This window comes from Episyrphus balteatus, chromosome 4 (genome assembly GCF_945859705.1).
Source record: "Episyrphus balteatus chromosome 4, idEpiBalt1.1, whole genome shotgun sequence".
Lineage (NCBI taxonomy): Eukaryota > Metazoa > Arthropoda > Insecta > Diptera > Syrphidae > Episyrphus > Episyrphus balteatus.
Window position 1 is genome coordinate 46,159,319 of NC_079137.1, and position 19,319 is coordinate 46,178,637.

The 19,319-nt window shown below is 34.6% G+C and overlaps 1 protein-coding gene across 3 annotated transcripts; it reads left to right on the forward strand.

Moving 5' to 3' along the window:
- Positions 1-1,384: 1,384 nt before the first annotated feature.
- Positions 1,385-18,023, forward strand: LOC129918184 (macoilin-2). 3 transcript variants are annotated; one of them, XM_055998570.1, is made up of 9 exons: positions 1,385-1,510; positions 2,142-2,398; positions 11,036-11,180; positions 11,302-11,428; positions 11,508-11,634; positions 13,009-14,321; positions 14,378-15,144; positions 16,971-17,160; positions 17,299-18,023. In XM_055998570.1, exons 2-9 carry the CDS (start codon positions 2,319-2,321, stop codon positions 17,919-17,921), a joined length of 3,372 nt encoding a protein of 1,123 aa, XP_055854545.1. In that variant the 5' UTR covers positions 1,385-1,510; positions 2,142-2,318; the 3' UTR covers positions 17,922-18,023. The 3 variants fall into 3 exon arrangements, with proteins under 3 accessions (XP_055854545.1, XP_055854546.1, XP_055854547.1); XM_055998571.1 differs by lacking the exon at positions 1,385-1,510 and adding an exon at positions 1,756-2,076; XM_055998572.1 differs by lacking the exon at positions 1,385-1,510 and adding an exon at positions 1,756-1,905.
- The last annotated feature ends 1,296 nt before the right edge of the window (positions 18,024-19,319 follow it).

Consider the following 19,319-nt stretch of genomic DNA (forward strand, 5'->3'; position numbering starts at 1 on the left):
GACATTTTACCAGTTTTTAATTATTTTGACAGCCATCATGACACGCGAGTTTTAAAATTATACATCAATGAAGAGGTAAAGATTTAATCTATTTACTGCTGTTTTATTCATTAAAATCAGAAGCAGGGTTCAAAAGCTATAGCTAGATGAAAAAAAAAGTCTTACCAACAAAAATTCGTTTTGAGCAGAAACGACATAAGTCCAGCGACTTTAAAGGCTTAAAAACCCGCTAAGACTTGAAAAAAAGGTTTATAGTTTTAAGGTTTTTAAATGCGTCTTTAGCTAGATTATAACTCGGCATGCTCTAAATTTGAAGTGTTGTGGAGTTTTAACATAAAAAACAGTTTTTTGTTGCTCCTGAAAAGTTAGTGCTCATGGACTTATGCTGTTTCTGAAATAAACGATTCAAGTAGACTATACAATTCAAGGTATTAAATATTTGTACAACTGACCCTTACTGATTTTGGCGGATAAGCTCTGTAGTTATTTTAATTTTATAATTTTAATTTAAGAATCGATTTGGCTGTATGGTCTTTGAACCAGTGCGAAACCTAAGCTCTACCACTGATTTCAGAAGATATAAGTTGCCACAGTAGGTGTGTTTTTTTATTACCACCGGTCTTAACTGGACAAAAAAAACGCCTCGGAGCTTAACCTGAAATCTTGGCAGCACTGTGTATTGAATGTTCCGAAAACAGCAAACACAACAAAAATTTAGAATTGTCATATTTTTCACTTTCCTCATTTTCTTGTATTTTTCATGTATGTTTTACAAAGAGATACAAAAATGTATGCTAGCAAAACTATTTTAATACATTTTGTCCTTCCAAACGTGAGTTTTCACGTTTTTAAGCAAATTCTAAATAATTTATGAAAGAATTAGTTTGGTAGCACAGATTTAAAACTCTTCAAAAAGTTAAGCCCTAGTTAAGGCTAAGGTGTTGTTGTATTTAACATGTAAATTGCTTAGCCCAGACTGCGTTTTTTTTGTCCAGTTAAGACCGGTTGTAATAAAAAACACACCTAATAATGTACATTCTGAAAAGTGCCCTGAGCAACACTTAAACACATATGTAACTAGTCAAGTTATTTATTACTTTTTCAAAAGATAATGTAAATCTTTTTATAAAAATTTGTATGTATGAGCTAGACCAATTCCAAGTCAGCAACAAAACCTAGTATAAGTTTTACTACTTTTATAAATCAAATGTTAAAAAAAAGAAAGTCTCAATAAACTTAAAATTGAATTGAAATGATTTTTCTGGCATCACTTCTTACTTAAAAATGACACATCACTATTACCAACCTTCAAAAACAAATGACAGATACCAAAAAAAAAAACCATCCAAATCTACCAACTATAGATTCATCTCCCTCACCCACATTTGATCCCTATTTATTTCGGAAAATGTTATATATACATAAAAAAGAAGTTTTGCGCTAGCTTGAAGAAGGATCCGAAAGTGTTTTCAATCCTGTGAAAAAATTCCAATTTTCCTTTATAAAAATTGTAAATTTACTATAAATTCTTATTGTATTTTATTCTTTAAATATATAAATCTTATTTTCATTATTTACCTTGTCTTCATAATGCTATTTTAAGTGCAAAAAATAAAAATAAAAGAAAAACAAAAATAGACGTCGTCGTCGTAAACGTCTCTCGCGACAAACGACGACGAGCTACGACATGTCCAAATGAAAATACGAAAAAGTGATATTTTCGATATTTTTCTTTCGAAAATATTTTATTTTATAGTTTTTTCTTAAATATTTTGATGAAAAAGATTCAATCAAATGAAAATTTGTTATTTAAAAAATAAAAAATAAAAATGAAATGATGAAATAACTGTGCAATTTGTGATCGAATGAAAGAAAAGGAAAAAAGAAAAAAAAAAGATGAAACTGGTGACGATGGTGCAAACATTCTCATCATCTCCCCGGGGGGCCCATTCTGCAAGCAAACTCTTTTTTTCGAAAAGGATTTTTTCCTATTTTTTTGCTTTTTATATTCCTCATTTTGATTTCCCTTCTGCCCTCTTGTTTCTTCCTAGCTTTAACCGGTTGTAATGTTACACAGTAAAAAAAAATAGGCAAAAAAAAGAATATTAACCAACTTCCCATTTTTCTTGATCTCGTTTCAGGAAAAAAAAAATCTTCCCAAGTTTTGTGCGTGTTTTTGAAAAAAGAGCAAAATTAAATAAAAAAAATCGACAAAAACAAAATTTATATAAAAACAATTAAAAAAAAAAAAATTCGATTTTGATTTTTTTTTTTGAGAAATTTGGAGAAATAATAAATCCATCAAAATACACAAAAATATGAAGAGACGAAATGCCGATTGTGGCAAAATACGGCGACCGATAAAGCGCAATAAAATTACGGAAGGAATGTATGGCAGGTGAGTTGTTTTGTTGTTTTTGTTGTTGTTGTTGATTTCCTTTGGGTTTTTAGTTTATGGTTCTGGAGTTCCTTTCTCTTCCTTGTTTTGCTTTTGTTGTTGTGGAAACTATTAACTGTGTAACAGGGAAAGAATATTTTTCCCTTTTTTTTTGTTGTCGGTGCTGTTGCCGAAGTCATGTAGGGATGACGACGATTGTTGCTAGGATGACAGCATACCCCCCAAGTCCACTTCAGTTTCCTTTTCCTCTTCCTCGTCTCTATTGTCGTCCCGGGCAGTGGTGGATCTGGGGGTAGGTGAAGTGGGCAAGCGCCATGGGCGTTAAAATTTAGGGGGCGATAAATCGAGCACGCTGTATGTCTTGAGGATTTAATTCTCCCGTGGCGCTATGCTGGTAAACATCACCGAATTAAAAATTGGGGCCAGGGTTCAAACCCTGCTCCGATTAGAGCAAATTTGCTCCACTTTTAAGGCAAATTAATTTTTAAGACTTTATTAGTTTTTATTAAAAAAAAATTTTGTTTTGTTTCAAATCTACTCCGAACATTTTGCATTTGCTCTACTTTTTTTTTTCAAATTTGCTCCAAAATTTCATGACCGAGGTTCGAACCCTTACTGGCTTTTATCAAATAATAAACATAACTCATTTCCAGCTTCATATTATAGGTTAGGTTAGGTTAGGTAAAATGGGCTGACAGTTGATGTTGTTACCGTCACACTTAGATCAATGTAGATCCCTTGTGATACCCTGAAGTGTTAAAACCTCATTAAGAAAGTGTAAACCTATGAATCCTATGGTTTGTCGATCCATTTGGTAGACTTGACAAAGTTCAGTAGGCTGTTGCCTGACAGTTATGATAGTTCTTCTAATTCATTAAAGAAGTAGTTCCCTAAAAATGTTTTTCTAGTGCGGCAGAGAGCTGGACAGTGACAGAGGAAGTGAGTGGTGTCTTCCTGTTCGTCCTCATTGCCGCAGCCTCTACATAGGTCATCTGTGCTAAGCCCTATTTTCTTTTTATGGTAGCCCAGTAGGTTATGTCCCGTTAAGATGCCTATAAGGGATCTTAAGGAAGGTTTACTGAGTAGTAAGATATAATTAGATTTTTTCTCGTCGTAATTCGGCCAAAGTTTCCTGGTGTGACCTCAGGTATCTAGGAGGTTCCATCTTTCATTGGTTTTTTGAGAAACATGTTTGACGATATTTCGTTTCATTTCACATTGTGGGATTCTGATGTCATGGTCTATGAGAGAAGGATCAAGTACAGAGCCTTCCCTTGCAAGCTCGTCCGCTTGTTCGTTGCCGAATACATCACTGTGGCCGGGAACCCAGCAGAGTCTTACATTATGCTGCATACCAAGAACCCTAAGCTCTTCGCGACAGCAAGAAACAAGCTTTGACTTGATTAAGGTGGCAGAAATCGCTTTTATTGCCGCTTGGCTATCAATGAAAAAGGTGATGTCAGCAGGTGATATCGCCATCATGGATATTTGTGTAGCAGCATTTTTCACTACAAGTATCTTGGCTTGGAAGACGCTGCTGTAATCGGGAAGTCTGAAGGAACTGGCAAGGTTGAGGTTTTCTGAGTAGAAACCTGTACCAACCCCCGTGTTCATTTTCGAGCCATCAGTGAAGATGGTGATAGTCGACTCATTTGAGAAAGGTACACTGTTTTCCCAATCTTGTCTGTTGGGCAAACTGACATTAAAAGATTTGTTGAAGTCTAAGTAAGGGGTCATATAGTCTGTTCTTACGTTGTTACCAACGTAGTTAGAGAGGATCGTGGTATGACATTTGGAGTACTAGCTTCATATTATGACTCGTGATCAATTCACGACGAAATTCGATTTGGTATGCATTTTGGGCTTGTGATTCGAATGATATTTGCAAAAGCCAAGTTTCAGTGCAGTCGACAGCAAACAACGTTTGTGTCATAAATTGTTTTCCTAGTCTAAGATTGCTGAGACTAACATGAGATTTTTACGTACAAATTACAAAAAAGCATACGTAGTTTTTTAAATAATTTTTTCACTAAAATTCGTAAGCACAGCTAATAATTAAAAAAACTTCTTTGCCAGGAAGGTGCTAAGTTTTGCCTTTGATTTAATACTAACAAAACTCCTTAACTCGTCCACGAAAACCACGAAAACAGGAATTTAGCCAAAAATAATTCATGTTTAGCGCTTCATACCTTAAGGGGTAATAACACCTTGTAAACCACGAAATCGAGCGTCATTTTCATCACCATATAAAACAAAGAAGAAATATTATTTTCTTTTGCTGTTGGTTTTGTTTAATTCAGTATATTAATAGGTAACAGAATAGGCTAATGTTAAATTTTTTAATGATGTGAAATTTTTTAAATGGCGGTGTAGTTCAGGATGATAGTTAAATTCTGTGCTCCCATCGGGCGACCAACTAACTCCTACAGTTTTTAACCGATTGGGCTGAAATTTTGTGCGGAGCTTAAAAATTCTATTCTCTAGTGAAGTACGTAGGATTTTTTTGAAATATTAATTTTTAAAGAAATGGCATTAGTTTGAAAAAATTATTTCATTCCAAAAACAAAATTCGTTAAAAAAAAGACCATGAAATCGTTAAATTTCAATAAATCCTACGTACTTCACTAGAGAATAGTATTTTTAAGCTCCGCACAAAATTTCAGCCCAATCGGTTAAAAACTGTAGGAGTTAGTTGGTCGCCCGATGGGAGCACAGAATTTTACTATCATCCTGAACTACACCGCCATTTAAAAATTTCACATCATTAAAAAATTTAACATTAGCCTATTCTGTTACCTATTGATATACTTAATTAAACTAAACAAACGCCAAAAGAAAATAATATTTCTTCTTTGTTTTATACGCTGATGAATATGACGCTCGATTTCATGGTTTACAAGGTGTTATTACCCCTTAAAACAAGCTGCATGGGAAAACTGCCAGGCTTTCACAAGGAAGACGTCTGAATTTTGATAGCTGCCTATATCTCCTTTAATTTGACACCAATATAGTCTTTTAGCTCTATGAAATGCACAATGCACTCTGCCACGCCAATCGTGCCAGGATGCGGACAGGAAGACCTGTGGTTTTCTTAACTACTAATTTGAAATTTTCTTTAGCTCGATTAGTTGAGCGTTTTTGCAGTGGCCGCCCGGTCTATCAGAATTTATGAATGAACTTTAACCGAACATTAACCTGGAACAATCATATTTATTCTAGCCGCTTTCAATAGCACCGAATGGTACATATCTACGGGCTTAGATAATATGTTCATGTTTCGCCTTCTTGATATGAAAATTTCCTTCGATTTCAAACCCTTAAAATGCTTTTCAATACATGTAATTCAATCACGCGTACCAAATTATCTTTTCGAAATTCTTTGCTTCATGGAATCAAACCGTGCAATCTATTTAATACTACCTATATTCAATTGCCTAACATCTGAAGAATATTGATGGGCGCTCGAAACGTCATAATAAACGTTATTTCTAGCAGAGATTTCGAGTTGTATTCGTGTAAAGTTATGACCGCGTTTGTTTACATTTAAAATCCATTTCAATCATGGTAAAGTTTTTATTTTGAAGTATTTTATCAGGGTACATATGCTTTTTATGTTATTTATCAAATATACCTCATTTTACCTTTTTGGCGTGATGTTCTTAAAATGAATTTGATCAATTGTTTGACGAAATACATTCTAACATGTACTGTTCAAAATAATTTCAAGAAAAATGATAACATTTAAGAAGCGATTACTTGATACATTGTCAGACCACATAAAAGAGTGGAGCCTTTGCGACGCAGTCATATTCAAAGCTAAATCACTATGTGAAGAAATAGGATTAACGATGATGCTGCTCACGATAACTAAAAAAAATAAGACGCTTTTTACTTGAAATTCTGTACAGCCTTTTGATCGAAGTTTCTACTTGAATTGTTAGTTTATGAGTGCTGAATGAGCGCTTCGAAAAACATTGAATGCACAACTATTAGAAACTAAAAATAAATGCGAATCATAAGTCGAAATTTATTATAGTGATTTAAGTGGGAATGAACTGGACACGTTCCTGGAAATATTAGGGGGCTAGATACTTAGTCAGACTCATTTTATGAACGGAATTTTAGAAAGACAGGAAAGGAAATTTTTCTTCATTAACTTTCCAGTAAAATGTCCAATAAAATTGCATAAATTTGAAATATATTTTTTGACAGCTAACCAATCAGAGACACGGAACATGACTTACTTTTTATTCCTTAAAGCCAATAAAATAGAGATAAACTCATGATCTTACTTTTGTTTAAAGTTTATCTCAATATCCAGTTATTAAACGTATTATTCTCCGTTACCGTCTTTGTAAAGCTTCGCCGCAAGACAAAAGTCGACTCGTAAAAAGTCGGCATGTATCTCAAAAAGGAGAACTGGGGTCAATCCCCATCTGTGAAACTGTAAAGTGATAAGTTTTATCACGTCTTTATAATAAATTCGATTAAACAAATTTAAAAACTTCAAATTTTTTTCATATGAAAACTGAAATGTTCGCTTTATCCCGGGCGCCAGCAACCCTGGATCCGCTACTGGTTCCGGTCGTCTCGCTTTGTTGTTGTTTCTTTTCAAATAAGATTTTACACAATTTTGTGTGTACACTGAGTATAGAGGTTGTCCATGGTTGCGCGCCCGCCACTGCCATAGTCACATTGGGGGATAATTCTGATGTTGACCTCCCACACAAACTCGTCATCAAACTACCTACCAACCACGTCTCCTTCACCAACTCGACATCACCACTGTTGAATTTCCGGGATACGTTGCCATTGGCATGGAATTTAATCGCTAACCATTGAATGAGAGCAAAAGCGACGAAACAACTGATGGAAGATGATGTATAGGGTGAATGGGGGATATGGGAGAGACGAAGAAGATGAAGGAAATTGAAACTCCATGTCTGAGGGATGGGATGTAAATGGATTGATGAGGTTTTGTCTGGAATGTATATCCCAACCATAAGATTGGAGAACTGTATCATTGTACCGTACAACACAGTGAAAGCATAGAAAAGAAGGATATTTTTATTTATGTTGTTGTGTAACAATGCTCATTGAGTGCGTGTGAATCCATCATCTAACAAAAAAAAAAAAGAAAATACTTGGAAATTTTCCACAACAATTTCAGAAATGTTATTCACAAAAATTGTTAGACTTCTTTAAAATTGCCTTGGTTTTTTTTTTCCTCCTAAAAGCTGTTGTAGTTTTGTATTGTTTGGTATTTCTGGATGAAACCTTGAAACGAAGATGGTCTTTCTTTCCAATTGCAATTGGAACTATACAAATATAGGTAACTGAATACTTTTGGTATTGTATTCTGGTATTTTGAAATGAAGAAATACATTTGTTAGCAAGAGAATGATTTTGTTTTATAGTAATATGAAAAACGTGTTGAACAATAACACGCACGTGTTTGCTTTAATTAGGTTCTTTTTTTTTCTAACTTTTATCTATTTTTAGATTGCAAGGGAAGTAAATAAGAGCGAGAATCAATAAGAAAAAAAAAAACATTAATTACAGCTAATGAACAAAAAAATAAAATGTTTTTCGTAAGAAAAGGAAAAGTTTTTGAATTACTGTATGTTTCGTGTTTGTTGGGTGTTTAATCAACAAAACAAGAAGGATTAAAAAAAGGATTTAATAAGATGTGTACTTGGAAATTTAATTTGAATTTAGTTTATTTAGTTTTGTTTGGGTTTGTAACAAATTTCTAAACAACTTCGAATAATTAATGATCAACTTACTTATACTTATGTCATCGCCAAAGCTAGTTTTCAAGATGACAATAAGCTACTCCCTTCATAGTCTCTCAAATTTTCTTCACTTTTGTATTCATTGGAACAAGAATCTTAAACATAAAATTGAACTTTTAACGCATTTGTTGTTACGGTGTCCGTCTCGTATTAATCTGTAAGTAAATATACTCTCTTATACAATTATTTCAAATCTGAAATTGCTAAATACACCAAAGTTCTATCGGCTCTAGGCCTGGTACTTGCGTAATGAGAATTTCACGAGTTAAGTTGACTCTTTGTCCATCCCCAATTGGTGAACTTTTTCTCAACCCTAAAGCAATTCTCCATACGAAGAGGGGTTCTGTATGAATGCTTTGCATCAGCCATTCGGTTTGGCGTTTGGCGAACAAGGTAAACTTTGGCGCCGAAATCAAAGCTCATAAGTATCTCATAGTGCAGGATGTGGAGCGAGTGATGTTCATAGCACATGTTGAGTGGCGTTATAGATGAGAAATGTGATATCAGCTTCAAAAATATCTTTAAAAAAGAGCACAGGTGATGTTACAATCACCTGTGTGATCCTGACTTCCCTTGACTGTCATAACAATATTTTTACTTGCTCTATAGGGCAAGTATTGGTTTCGTGTAGAAAAAAAAAATCGAGGTTTTAATCAAAACCAACATTACGATGATGGAGAAGATCAAAAAAGTGGTTTTCGTCATGCCGTCCGTCGGTCTGTGCGTGTGTGCGTCTGTGCGTCTGTGCGTCTGTGCGTCTGTGCGTCCATCTGTACATCGAGCTAGGGCCTAAACGGGTGGATGGATTTGCTTTAAACTTGGTACAGATGATTTTTACGTAATTCCCTAGGTCCGTTTTTTTTTATTTTTTTAATATCTCCAATTTAACGCATATCTCCCATATAACGTTTTCGAGGTATTTCAAATTTCTCGAAAACGGCTCTAACGATTTCATTTAAATTTGGTGTGCGCAGTACTCTTATTGATTCCAACAAAACTGCGTTTTTAGTTTTTCTCAAAAAATGCCAAGAGCGGAAATATGGCGTTGCCGTTTTTCAAAAATTGACATGTTTTTTAAGTTCATATATTTCATCAAAGCATAAGTCAATTTTTTCAAAATTTACAGACATCATAGGTATTGAAGTGTAAAATGTAAAAAAAAATTTAAAAAAAAAGTTTTTCAAAAAATTTTTAAAAAATTGAATTTTTTTAACTTTCGATTTTTTTTTGTTTTTATTTTTTTTTTTTCACAAAATCTTAAATTTCCAATAAATATTTAAGATAAAGATGCTTTGAACTACAAGAGCAAGTACGTGCGACCCAGTCGTGCATTTTATTTTTCTTCAGTTACTGACCCCTAAGGGCGGAAATCATAGCCCTTATTCGAGTCAAGATTATGAAGGAGTGCTAATAAGCAACATTTTAAGAAACCAAAATACGGCTAAGAGATAAGAGTTTATAAATTTCGACGGTAGTTTTCCTTGAACCTCCATTACAATGCTCATGTCCTCAAAACACAGACTGAATTTTACCATAAACATGAATTCCTTGATAGTATCCGTTTTATGAATGGTAACTGCATCCCAATTTTACAACAGGAGTAGACAATAAAGTTATAGTGAATGAAAAGACTTGGCTGGGTTTATGATTGAAGATCTTTAACACCTAAAAATGGCAAACTTCACTCTTCAACCATCCACAAACGTCTCTTTTTTCAAGATCATAGAAAGGCTGATAAAGTTTCAACTACAAAGTATCTCGGAGAACGAAAACTTTTTAAGAACTTGTAATATGTATAGTGTCATAGGTCAAATGGTAGTAGTAGATCCAATACCTCGTAACCCAGAAAAAGTCGACTTTGAGGTAATGATGCACTTATATTGTTATATTTTGGTACCAATTCCTTCTCAGATTTATTTATGATCTCCTTATAGCTCCGCGAAGCCAAAACTGCGAACTCAACATTAAAAAAAAATTAGAGCTTTATTATAGGATGTCTTAAAATGAAAAAAAAAAACAAACATAAACGTATAGATGGATAGACGTATAAAACCAATTGCTATCGTTTGTCTGCTTCGAGTTCTTTAGTTCAAAATCCCAAACAAATTTTTTTTTTTTTTCAAAAATTTAAATTGAATGCATATGTCCACCTCGAGTTCTTGATAAACGAATAAGACTAGTTTGGTTCAAACATTTTGAAGTCGCAGTTCTGGCTTCACGGAGCTACTTCTAATCCCATAAATTGTTTTGCTATTTCTGTTTGTACCCTCAATTGAACAACTTCCTGCAAATTATTAAATTAAAAAAAAAATCTGACTGAAACTCTTTCTGCGTTCTTCAGGGTTTGCGGTTCTTTTGATTACGAGACAAATTTTTTTAAGTATTAATTTGGGAAATGTCGAAACTAATGTTTAAATGAAAGACTAGATTTCAAGTGACCAAACTTTTAGATAATTGTGGACAATGGCTGAATCTTTTGTACACAAACAATTTTTCTATTCAATCATTAGGAATTGAATGATATTTAAAAAGATAGTATTTAAAAAAAAGTTGAGGCGGGTTGGTAAGTGGGATAGTCTGCGTTTTTAAGATTTCATCACTTATTCTAGAATTAAATTTCATAACATTCAAACAGTATGTTCAGTAAATTCATGTTTAGGTTTTGGTAGTTTTTTTTTCTATCGAAATTTCCATAGTGGGAGTTTGCCTTTATTCCCAAAAGTTAATTTCGACTCATCAGTATACAATTTTGTGGTTTAAACTTTCAATTTTTAATTAACCGACAAAAAAATTATCATAAAACATTATTTAAATTTGTTTTTATTTTTAATTTTCTTTACAGCACTACAGTTCTGTACATGAAATTCCTGGTACTCTGGGCCATTGTGATAACAGCCGACTTTATGTTTATGTTTCGATTTGAATTTTTATGGCCTTTTTGGCTACTTCTGCGATCAGTCCATGACTCTTTCAAATACAAAGGATTGGTATGCATATAAAAAAATAAATAAAACAAATAAAATCAACACAGCCAAATTTTTTTTTTTTTTTGTTATATTTTTCAATTAGTTCCTTTTAACTAATATTTGACCTTTATTTTTAATTTAGGCCTTTTCAGTGTTGTTTGTATGCATAGCAATCACATCCGATTTGGTGTGTTTATTTTTCATCCCAGTGCATTGGCTTCTATTTGCAGCAAGCACATATGTCTGGGTGCAATATGTGTGGCACACGGGTGAGTTGGTTTTCCTTATTTCCATAATTCAATTTAGAATATTTAATTAATAACTATTTATTTTTATTTCATAAAATAGATAAAGGAATATGTCTGCCGACAATTATACTTTGGATGTTATTTGTTTACCTGGAAGCAGGAATACGATGGAAGGACAGCAGACATATGCCACACTTAGATTTGTGTCGACCTTTTGCTGCACATTGGTATGTCCTCTCTTCTCTCTGAGTAGAGCTGTGTCAATCGTTCATTTTAAAAGATTCAATCCTTCAATTAAATGATTCCTTCTTTTCAATCGTTCATTTTTTCAATCATTTTGGATCCAAAGTAGGACATGAGTCTCATGACTTTAAAGCCTTTAAATCAATTTAGAGGTTTGAATTTAAAGTACCTAAAAACTCAGTTCAATGATTCGTTCTTTTCAACCGTTCATTTTTTCAATCATTTTTCTTTTTGGTTTCAAATATGTAAATCCATTTTTTTTTAGTTTTATTTATTTATTTTAAAGTAGGACATGAGTCTTATTAAGTTTTACATGGTTTTAAATTGATTTAGAGATTTGGATTTCGTTCACTCTGATATTTTTCTTGCCTTTGAACGAGATTCAAAAATGATTGTATCTTTAGTAATCGGCCATTCCATTTGCATTTTTAGGACATTTTCACGCTTATTATCCAGTTTATCTCGTTGAAGAAGCAATATTTTTTGTTTGAAACTTGGTGGGTCTTAAGGGTTCATGAAGTTGAAGTTCTACAAGTTTCAAGAAAAACTAATGTAAAATAGCTAAATTATTAACTGACAAAGACGGTAACGGAGAAGACTTGTACGCATCTTCTCCATTACCGCTTTATCTGTGAATAACGTTTAACTAGTTTTTCGTGAAACTTCTTGAATATCAACTTTATCATGAGCCCTTAAGTCCTACCAAGTTTCAAGAAAAATGATTGCTTCTTCAACGAGATAAACTGGAAACAAGGTCAATATGTCTTCTCCGTTACTTTGGAATGGCCGTAATCTGATAATTGCAATCAGTCAATCTTTTTAGTTATTATTATTATTTTTTTTTTTTGAAAATATGTATAAATCGTCAGTCCAAAGGATAAACTCACTGACTATATAGGATTTCAAAAGCAGTTAGTGAGTTTTTCCTTTGAACCGACGAAATATAAATTATTAATTTTGATGAGTATAAGCCACCCCTTCATCTTCCACATTTTTCGGTCTAAAGCATCCCTCCATCGAGGGTTCTTGTAGATTGCCATGTTTGACAGCCATATGTTAAGACCGAAAGAACTGTTGAGTCAAAAAGACATTTTCTTGTTTTTATAGAGATGTTTAGATCCAGCAGATTCTTCACGTTCCAAAATTATTTCCAAGCGTTTGTTATTCTTTGGTTTAAATTGTTTCTATCTTTTTCGGTGAATGATATTATTTGGCCCAAATAATTATAGTCTTCTACGTAATCTAAAACTTTTTTAGTTAACTATTCAAAAAGAACGAATTAATCGCGATTGACACAGCTCTATCTCTGACCAATTTAATTTCGAATTTAATATTTTAACTTAAATTCTTATAAACAGTATTGGTTATCCTGTTGTCACATTGGGCTTTGGCTTCAAAAGCTACGTTGGCTATAGAATGCGCCAGCGTAAGCAACGCGAAGTATCTAAAGAAAATGAATTTTACATGCAGCTGCTGCAACAAGCCCTCCCACAAGAAGAAAATCAAGATGACTCAGCAGTGATAAACACTGCTGCTAGTGGTGGCTCCACCTCGGCGACGGCATCGCTATCCATGCCTTCATCGACAACAGCGGCTCTAACAAATGCCCAAAATAACACATCCACACATAATGGTGCAGTGGCGTCAATATCACACAATAATACTGACCACCATCCACAGCAACATAATCACAGTCACCACAACAATCAGTTGGCGGCGTCAACGTCTCTGACGGCGTCAACATCCTCATCTACGTCCGCCGCTTCATCATCATCGGCGTCGTCAGCGACAGCGACGAGCAACGATGACAAGAGCTATGTTCAAATAGCAGGCCAGTTTCAACAACAGCAAAGTGGCAACACTAGCAGCAGTAATAATAATAGTAGTGTTCATCATCAGCAACATAATAATCTAAATAATAGTAACTCTAGTTCTAATTCAAATAAAAACGCTCAAACAAGTAATCGCTCTGAATTTTTCAAGAGACCTTTTAAACTACTATCTTCAATTTGTTTAATGGGGGGATCCTCCACGAATAGTAGTGGGAGTTCCACCGGCAACGGTGCCGGTTCTTCTTCCTCATCCTCCTCCACAAACACTCCCACAACAAATAACAGTAATACTTCCACGTCTTCCACATCAAATGGACATGTGGGTGGAGGCGCTAATAGTGGAAGTGGTAATAGTGGTGGCGGTGGCGGTAATAATAACAAAAATAACCGCCGAAGTGTGGATAAAGATAACAATAGTGCGACATCCAGCAGTCGCAGCAATGCCAGTTCATCTGGCAATCAGAAAGATCATTTTACTATATCAGGCAAAATGAACAATAGCAATAATAGCTACCATTTAAGTGAGCTTAATTGCAATAGCAAAGATTGGGATAGTGCTGGAGCTGGTGGTGGCAGTGGAAATTATACAACTGCTACATCATCATCTCAAAAAGAAAAAAATAGCAATAACTATGATAGTTCGAATGCTACCAATTGCCAGCAGCAGCAACATCATAATAGCACAGCTGCTGCTGACTCTGGCTATGGAGGTTTTGGATCAGCGAAAAAGTCTGCAGCATCTTCTGCTGGTGGAGGTGGTGGCGGCGGAAATCATAGCAATGGAAATATAATACAGTACGAGGTGGAGGAAGTGGTTGAACCAGTTGAGAAAGTCAAAGGTTAGTTCTATTTATTTTTTTGAAGATTTTTCATCATCCCTTTTCTCTATTTACAGGACGTCGAAATCGATCTAAAAAGGACACATCTTCCAAGGACAATCATCAAAACCACCATTCAAACAGCTCAAATAACAACAACAGCAATGCATCCAGTCACTCAAACTCAAATCATACTCATCACAATAATAATAATCATCATCACCATCATCATAATCATAACAACAACAACAATAATAACAACAATTCAAATCATGGCCACAATGCTAAAGACTCCAATTCCGATACATCAAGTATATCGTCATCGGCTTCAGTGGCCTCATCAACATCCACAATTGCCAATTTAGCATCGCAAGTTGTTGCGAAAATATGCGAAAGTTGCCTTAAACTAGAGGCCGATGTTAAAAAATATCGCTCCGAAATTAGCCATATGAAACAGATCGAGAATGAATTGCGTCAGAAATTGGAGGCAAATCTTACCACAAAAAGCTGTTTGCAGGCCAAACAGAAGGAATGTGATGATTTAGAGAAGAGAATTCAAGAGTTAACTAGTTTGCGACAACATGATATGATAACACTACAAAATACCGAAAGGCGTTTGACGGAGGAGCGCCGGCAAAAACAATCAATTGAAGCACAATTGAATAATGAAAAGAAGGCACGTAAAATTGCAGAGGATAAGGCCAGTCGACCGGAATGTAGTGATTCGTGTAAGCAGCGGAAACAACAGATTGATAGTGAATTGAAACAGTTGCGACGTGATTTGAAATCGGCTGAGGAATCAAAAGAAATGGCTCAACAGCAGGGAAGGAAGTTCGAACAAGAGGTGAGGATAAATTTTTTTTTTCGATTTTTAAGTTATGAAGTTTTAGTGAAAATTAAGCTCCCGATGCATGAAGAATCTCTTTCGAGAAAGAAGTTTTGAATTAATTTGTTTTGCCAAACCGAAGCAGCAGTGGTTTGTCATTAATGTGTCATTCGTACAATTGATATTTACTCCGTGATAGGTGAATTCCTTTACTTCCTCGAAATAGCTGTTTTCAACAGTGACGTTTTGTCTAGTGCTCCTAGCTTTCAGACATGAAGGATATTGGAAGAATGCTTGCCATCAATCACGAGAAGTATCCATAAACAAAATTTTGGCTCGCTGCAAAGCAGGTCAGCGTGAGGTTCAATTAAACCCAAGCACTGGAAATACCTGATTTGGTTCAATCGACCGTTCGTCTTTAAAAATATGTCATTGAACCAAAGTATAGAGCGTTTTTGCAAAACTCAACTAACGTATTTTTCAAATTTTTCAGAAAAAAACTTGTCGTTTTCGGGCAATAATTATACGTCTTCTCAAGAAGGTCGTAGAATGCTTCTTTGGTTTGTTAATCTTTCTACTCTGTTGGGGCGTGGATGTGTTTGTTGTGATGTTTTTGAATTTTGTTCTGAAATGGATTGTGACAAAGTACTCGCTTATGTATATAAAGCTCATGATTTCGTGCGTAAGTCATAAGTATGCATCCAAAGGGCCGCTGTTTCCGTTCCTTCCGCCACTTTCAGCAGATGTTCAGACGTAGCAGCTCCTAATTCACGAGAGCAAGGTGAAAAGTTCTTTGCCCGACAATGATCGAAAGTGATTTTTAGTTTAAAGAATGTTTCATTTTTCTACATAATCTTCTTAGACACACACTTGGTCCAGCGTTTATCCAACTTTAGAATTTATTCCCGTAAGTGAGGGTCTGAAAGCCTTAAAATATTAATTTATGGCCCTTTCTACGTCTTTATTGGAACCCAATCGCTTCCGAAAAAAAAACAATTTTTTACGTTCGGGAACGAAAATGAAAGTGATGATGCTTGAACAATTTGGGAATGGGCGAGTACTTCATACCCCGAATCCCTAAGTTTCCCATAGCCAAAGATCTTTTGTGAACAACTGCAAAGTGGTTTTATTTTCTCCTCTCCTCATGATGAATTTTGGCGTCCAGCTTTTTAAAAAGGTTAAAATGCAATCCTGTAATTGTTCTTTCTACTCTTTTCAAGTTAATCGAGCAGCAGAACAGCTTTCGCATCCCAAAAACCTCTGGTCATAACCTTCCGGCAGAGACGATCGCCTTTGCTCTCGGAACCAAAGGCTTATGACTTTTGTTTTGTTTAGGCGTATAGTAGTTGTGCACCCAAGTTTCGTCCATGGTAACAAATTGCCGCACAAAATTATTCGGATCCTTCTTTAAACGGTCCAAACATTTCTCTTTAATTATTTTCGAGCTTGTTTTTGATCAGCATTAAGGAAATGCTAAGCTTTTCGATGGCTAATTAATTGTGCAAGATGTTTCAAACCCTTTCTTCGGGTGCTTACAGCTTCAGCTATTCCACAAACCTATCTTTCAATACGATCTTTGAACTTTTTTTTTCGGTGTGGCTGCTACTTTCAGCCTTCTTTGACGGGCGTTATCCTCCATAGACGTGCGACCATGTTTAAATTCAGCTGCTCATTTTGTAACTAATTGTTCGCTGTACGTAGTCTCTTTGAGGTACTGGCCCTATTCCTTTCCGTGAACATACAAAGTTCTAGATACCACAGCTTTATTACTTATGTATAATAATAGAATTAATATTTTAATTAAATTAATATTTTTTGTATTCATTCTTTGTTTCTTTCTGCAGCTACGAATGTTTGAAGCTGAAATACGAAGCCGTGATTCTCAGCCGGGCACTGAAATGTTAATGTCGGCTTTGGCAGCAATGCAAGATAAGAATTGTACACTCGAGAAGAATCTATCAGCCGAAACGAGAGTTAAGCTGGACTTATTCTCGGCCTTAGGCGAGGCTAAGCGACAGCTTGAAATAAAAGAGAGTGAGTATGGTTTTTTGCAATGAAATATTACATGTTCAAGGGCTTTAAACATTAAAATCCCAGTATCAATTACTTACCATATTCGTACTCATTTAATAAAATAATTTAATAAAATAATACTAATTTTGTTAATTTTAGGTCTTTATCGTTCCAAAAAGGACGAGGTTCATGATTTGAAAGCAAAAATTGCTCAACTTCTTGCTGTAATGCCAACAGACAGTTTATGTTTGCCAACATGCAGCAATACGGGAAGTTCAATGCTTCGCATGAACGATACTCCGCCGCTGCAAGGTCCTTCAAGTCCGATGATGGGTTTGGGGCCACAAGCACAACATCAGCAAATCTTAAGTAGCCATCAACTTAATCAGAGGGTCTCAAATGCAGGTGTTAACAGTAATCAGCAACAACAAATGCAGCAGCAACAGTTACAACAACAGCAAATGCAACAGCAGCAACAACAACAACAGCAGCAACAACAACAGCAACAACAGCAGCAACAACAACAACAGCAACAACAACAACAACAGCAGCAACAACAACAACAACAGCAGCAACAACAACAGCAGCAACAACAACAGCAACAACAACAACAACAGCAGCAACAAAATGTTGTAGTGTCACAATCATCAGTTGTTGGCGTAGTTGGTGTGCCTGTCTCACAATCAGGTACTTCCAATTTAGACCCCAACGCCAGCGTTTATACCCCCAAGAATCCGAATTCCATGGTCGGTGGCAATGGCAATCAGAACAACGATGCCTGACATAAACGTCGTCAAGTTTGAGGTTATCATTTCCATCGTAGAATCTAAATGCGCCACAGGGACAGGAAATAATAATACAAAAGTACTAAAGGATTTTTTTTTTTAAACAAAATAAATAACAAATTAGAGCAAAATGAGAGAGTGGGGAATCAATAACCGAATGGAGAAAGTGAGCGAACATTTTTAATTTATTTTTCTTATTTCGAATTTAATTGAAACAAAAAAAAAAAAAACATGAACTAATATTTACTCAATGTAACTTGTAGAGTAGCGCCTCGCTCTTTTGTTATTTAACTTCCAAGAAGAAGAAAAAAAAACCAAACCTATTTTATTAATTCTGATGATGGCTTCCTTTAAAAAAAAAATTACAAGTGAAACAGTAACAATGAATCTGAATTTATTTTAGTTTTTTCTTTTATTTTAATTAAATTATTAATATGTTTAATTTTTTTTTTATATTTTATGTAAAATTACTTTTTCGAAATTAATATTTAATTTTTATAGAGTATTTTGGGGTTTTTATATTTAACAGGTTTTGGGTTAAGGTCAAACAAAGTAGTATTCAATTAGTATTCTGTCGACCAATACATTAATCGGCTTCTAAAATCAGTGCTAGACGATTGTCTAAAACAAAATTTTTAACTACCAGACAGACTTTTTACCATATGCGTACACTAGAAACCTATCAACTATCAACCGATAAAAATCTATAGTGACCACCAATTAATATGAATTCGAACAGAAGTCTCAAATTAGTTTAAAATCTTTTCTTGCGTTGGAATAATGAATTCTGGCACTATAATGTTTGTTCTTTTTCGAATACTAAAGAGTTTGCAACAAAAAAGGTTTATTTGATGACATTACCAGAAAAAAGTACACATGTTGCTCTTGTGCGAAAATTGTTTTGAAAAAATCGGCAATTACGTCAATACCCATAAATGTGTTAACTCATTGATAGCATTTTTCGTTGACAATCACACGCCATGACAACTAAGAAAAATTTCGACATCTGTTTTACGTTGACCTTCACATTGACATTCTAATCGTAGCTTGAGGAATGAGTTTCATGAAAGGTTATTTTGCATTTGAAAACAATTTACTCAAATTGAACAAATTGTTCGTTTTCACCAAATTCTAAGTTTGATCGATTAACTAACAACATTTTTTTGAGGAATTTTTGGTATGAACGGAGTCAAATCCTCAACTTTTTAGACTGAGTTCGCTAGTTCACAAAAACTCATAAAATTTCATTATGTAGGACTAGAATTAACATTATTGTCGATTCTAGATCTGCGAAACGGAAAAGTAATATTGCGCTTTCTAATCTAATCCAACAGTAGGAACGGAAATCAGATGTTCATAGTTTGAAAAAATATTTTGATTTGATTTAATTAGTCC

Excerpts from the sequence above, each read along its gene's own strand:
- LOC129918184 (XM_055998570.1), top strand. The coding sequence starts at position 2,319 with ATGAAGAGACGAAATGCCGATTGTGGCAAAATACGGCGACCGATAAAG. Across the intron at positions 2,399-11,035 it reads ACGGAAGGAATGTATGGCAG|CACTACAGTTCTGTACATGA; the intron begins GTGAGTTGTTTT and ends TTTTCTTTACAG. Across the intron at positions 11,635-13,008 it reads CGACCTTTTGCTGCACATTG|TATTGGTTATCCTGTTGTCA; the intron begins GTATGTCCTCTC and ends TCTTATAAACAG.